The 3,658-nt window shown below is 26.2% G+C and overlaps 2 protein-coding genes across 2 annotated transcripts in view; one reads left to right on the forward strand and one right to left on the reverse strand.

The window, feature by feature from the left end:
* LOC108574530 (translocation protein SEC63 homolog) overlaps positions 1–416 on the forward strand; it is a 4,356-nt gene extending 3,940 nt beyond the window's left edge. Inside the window, exons 12-13 of the mRNA XM_017937139.1 lie at positions 3–164; positions 276–416. Coding sequence (XP_017792628.1) covers positions 3–164; positions 276–416 — 303 coding nt within the window. The remainder of the gene's footprint in view (positions 1–2; positions 165–275) is intronic.
* A 2,077-nt stretch (positions 417–2,493) lies between these two features.
* The window catches only part of LOC108574531 (inhibitor of nuclear factor kappa-B kinase subunit alpha-like), a 3,840-nt gene continuing 2,675 nt past the window's right edge, over positions 2,494–3,658 (reverse strand). Inside the window, 5 exon segments of the mRNA XM_017937140.1 lie at positions 2,494–2,542; positions 2,716–2,799; positions 2,892–3,208; positions 3,239–3,311; positions 3,388–3,654. Of these exon segments, the coding sequence (XP_017792629.1) occupies positions 2,736–2,799; positions 2,892–3,208; positions 3,239–3,311; positions 3,388–3,654 (721 nt within the window). The 3' untranslated portion in view covers positions 2,494–2,542; positions 2,716–2,735.

Here is a 3,658-nt window from a genome sequence, read left to right on the forward strand (position 1 = left end):
AGAGTCAAACTTTACTAACAACTCCTATTTATGTTACATCGTTAGCGCACTTTGAAGAAGTACAGTTAAAATTTACAGCACCTCGATGGCCAGGTGTTTATACATTTACTGTATGTTTACGTAGCGATTCTTATCTGGGCTTTGATCAAGCTCAAGATATTAAGGTATGTGATAAAATATTATTTATATAGTGCAAACAAAGATTTGTGCAATTATGCCTTATTTTATTATTATTAAAATTACTTTGTAATTGTTATAAAAATATTTGTCTTTAGTTGGATGTGAAAGAAGCACCTGAAATACCCACAGAACATCCTCAGTGGGATATTTCAGATGAAGAAACTGCAGAGGATATAGATGCAGCTGACGAACATTCCGAGTTCACAACTGATGAAGATATCAGTGACAATGAATAATACCTATTTCTTTTGAAAGATTGGATAAACAAATATTAAAAAAGTTGGCATTTTTCCTCTTTTTTTACTTGTCAAGTTAATGTACAATGAACTTTTATACGTGAAATTGCATAATCGTTGATGTATGTGGACAATCTAGAAAAATAGTATGGTGTGTATGATTTTTCAGTGAAGGGAAAGTAATAGTAAATGAAAATCATATTTATTTTAACATTGTTGTTTAATCCTCAGTTTAGAATGTGTATACAGTTTTTTAATAAAATACATTTTAAAATATGTAACTATTGTTCCTCTCTTTTATTTTATCTTTATTGAATATGTAGAATTCAGAAAAATGGAAGTAAGAGAACCACATATATTATCAAATACTTGTATAAATGAAAGTATAATAAAACATCTGCACTACATATTCATTTAAGCATAACATTTTTTGTTCAATACAAAGTATAAAAACTAGCGATAGTTCTATTATAAAAACAGTCAGCATCCTACTTTTGCGATGATCACAATGAATCTTAAAGGTCTAAACATCTGCATTGTGAGTACAATTTCATTGAGAATAAATGTGGTATAAACAATATCACCAAACAGATGGTACTAGCTGAAAGGAGGTGATACTACATGAAACAAGTCGAAAATATAAAGAAACGTTTACATACGAAGATTCGCTTTCAAGTAAATCAAATATGTTCATAAAATGTGACATATAGGACAATTATATTAGTAGAAAAATAGGAGTCATTTTTAGTAGCTTTTACATTTATAAAAACAATTTGTAAACAAACCATCTTTTTTTTTACTTATTTGCTAAGTAGTCTTCAGTGATATCCGTTAGCTTGAAACACAAGCGAGATTACATGTAAATACACATATATTCCATAAATTTTCAACAGTAATTTGTACCAGAATGAAGCTTCACACAAAAAATAATTACTCTACATTTGGACTTGTTTTTCATGTACAATCATCTCCTTTTAGATTGTATTATTTTAGCTTTGTACATATATAACAATAATAAATTCTGTTACAGGTATTAAAATGCATTTTTGTATACTTATTTCTATGTGTGGTGTTTAAAGAAGGTATACTCAATAGCATCTAAAATACATTCTTCTATAATCATGTTAATAAATTCATTTTTACGCTATATTTTCTTAAAATATTTTATCTTTGTATTTGAAATAATTAGCTATTAACATAATTTTATTTAGTACATATAAATAAGGAAAGTATAACAAATATTTTAATTATACTTACAAGGGATATTACTTAAATGTCACACTCTGATTTTAATGAAATTTATCTATGATGTAGTGCTCAAAACAAAATATTCGACACGTATTTCTTTTTATTGACAATCGTCCACATCCAGAGGGTGAAAATGATCCTTAAAACAATGGTGAAAAACATATTTCCTTCAATATTTCAAAAACTATTGAGTGTAGAGAAATGGTTTAAATGGCAATATAAATAGCTTTCAGTAATATTTATTCCCTTAAATAATATATTAAAAATTTACATTTTTTTTACATTTTAATATAATAAATTATGTTTCCATTATTGTGTAAATATGCAAACATGAACTACGAACAACAGTGAAAAATACAGAATATTTGAAATTTCTTATTTGTTTATGCTAAAATTAGCTACTTATTATCTTAACACATTCCGTGCCACGGGAAAATTATAAGTTTTACCAGAATGTTGAAATAAAGTTAAAAAATCACATTAAAATATTTACTTACAGGAAAATATAAATATGGGTTGAATACTTAACATTATAATTTTCCTTTATACATATTTTGCATGAGCATTGAGTCAAGGAATAGCTTTTTTTCATTTAATGGAAGTTCCATTTTTGAAAACTATTGTGTACCACCAGTAGTACATGTGGCACAGAAAGTGTTAATAAATTCTTTAATGAATTGATATCTTCAATACTCTTTATATTAATAGATAATATTACACAGATCTTTTAATACCATCCAATGATGTTAGACGGAGGATGAAACAAAAGACTATGTTGAATGGACCCACTTATACATTTCTCAAAACAGATAAACATGCTAATATTAAATGGGGTGTGCGGCATTATATTCCAAGAGCTCCAAGAATATTAAAAAATACTGCAAACATAAACAAATGAATAAGTATGTACAATAATATATGTATACTATAAAAATATTAAACATTATTTAAACAAATATTAAATTTAAATAAAAAATGATATTTTATATTTGAAGGTATTAAAATATTAACAAAAGGTAAGAAAACGATAAAGCAAAGTACAGTGTAATACCTATGTTTTCGATTGTATGCTTACGGCTCCAAACTAAGGCATTCCAGATATTTATTTCGCACTTTTGTGAAAAAGTTATCTAATCTGGTAAAGTAAAAAATAAAAATAATTTATAGTTTCAATTTATATATGAAGTACCTACTACTTTCTATAATAAAAACTTTGATTAAACATACGTGTAACGCATTACTAAGTTATTATATACATCATTGTCTGCATCCGTAATTTCTCCGCATTTAATAACAGACGTATTTGAAAATTGAGCACTATTAAATTTATTTGACACTTTCATGCTATCATTACTTGATAAAACTTTTATATCCTTGTTGATAGTGTTGGATGTATTTAAACATTCTTGATTAGAAATATCAACCATGTTGTTACAATTGTATTGGATTATATTTTTAAGTTCTTTCTTATAGACTGTTGTCATAGTAATAACTGAGTCAAAAATAGTTTCCAATTTTTTAAGTTCCATTTCTAATTTTAATATTTGTCTAAAAAAATTATTTATATCAATTTAATCTGTTGGTTCTGCACATCTATGAGAACGTTCGTCTTTATGCAGCTCATATATTTTTGTAGCTTTATTATACCTATACATTTATATACAAATGTATACATCTTTTAATTCGAAACTTTATGAAAATAAATAAAATAAAGTTTACTTACATTTGAGACATATCTTTAGTACAATCAATAGATTTAACTGCTTCTCTTAATTCATTTTTTTTCTGCATAAATGGACTGAATTCTAATTTTATTTGATTAGTAGCCTTACCAAGTTTATTGACTTTAACAAAATTAGTTTCCAAAGCTGCCATTTTCTCCTTATCTACAGATGTTTCACTCCATTCAAAACGAACTGTAGATAACTCACTCAAAAGAGCATTTACATTTGTTGATGCACTCATTATATTCTCATTAAATGTATCTAGTCTTG

This window comes from Habropoda laboriosa, unplaced genomic scaffold (genome assembly GCF_001263275.1).
Source record: "Habropoda laboriosa isolate 0110345459 unplaced genomic scaffold, ASM126327v1 scaffold175, whole genome shotgun sequence".
NCBI classification, from domain to species: Eukaryota; Metazoa; Arthropoda; class Insecta; order Hymenoptera; family Apidae; genus Habropoda; species Habropoda laboriosa.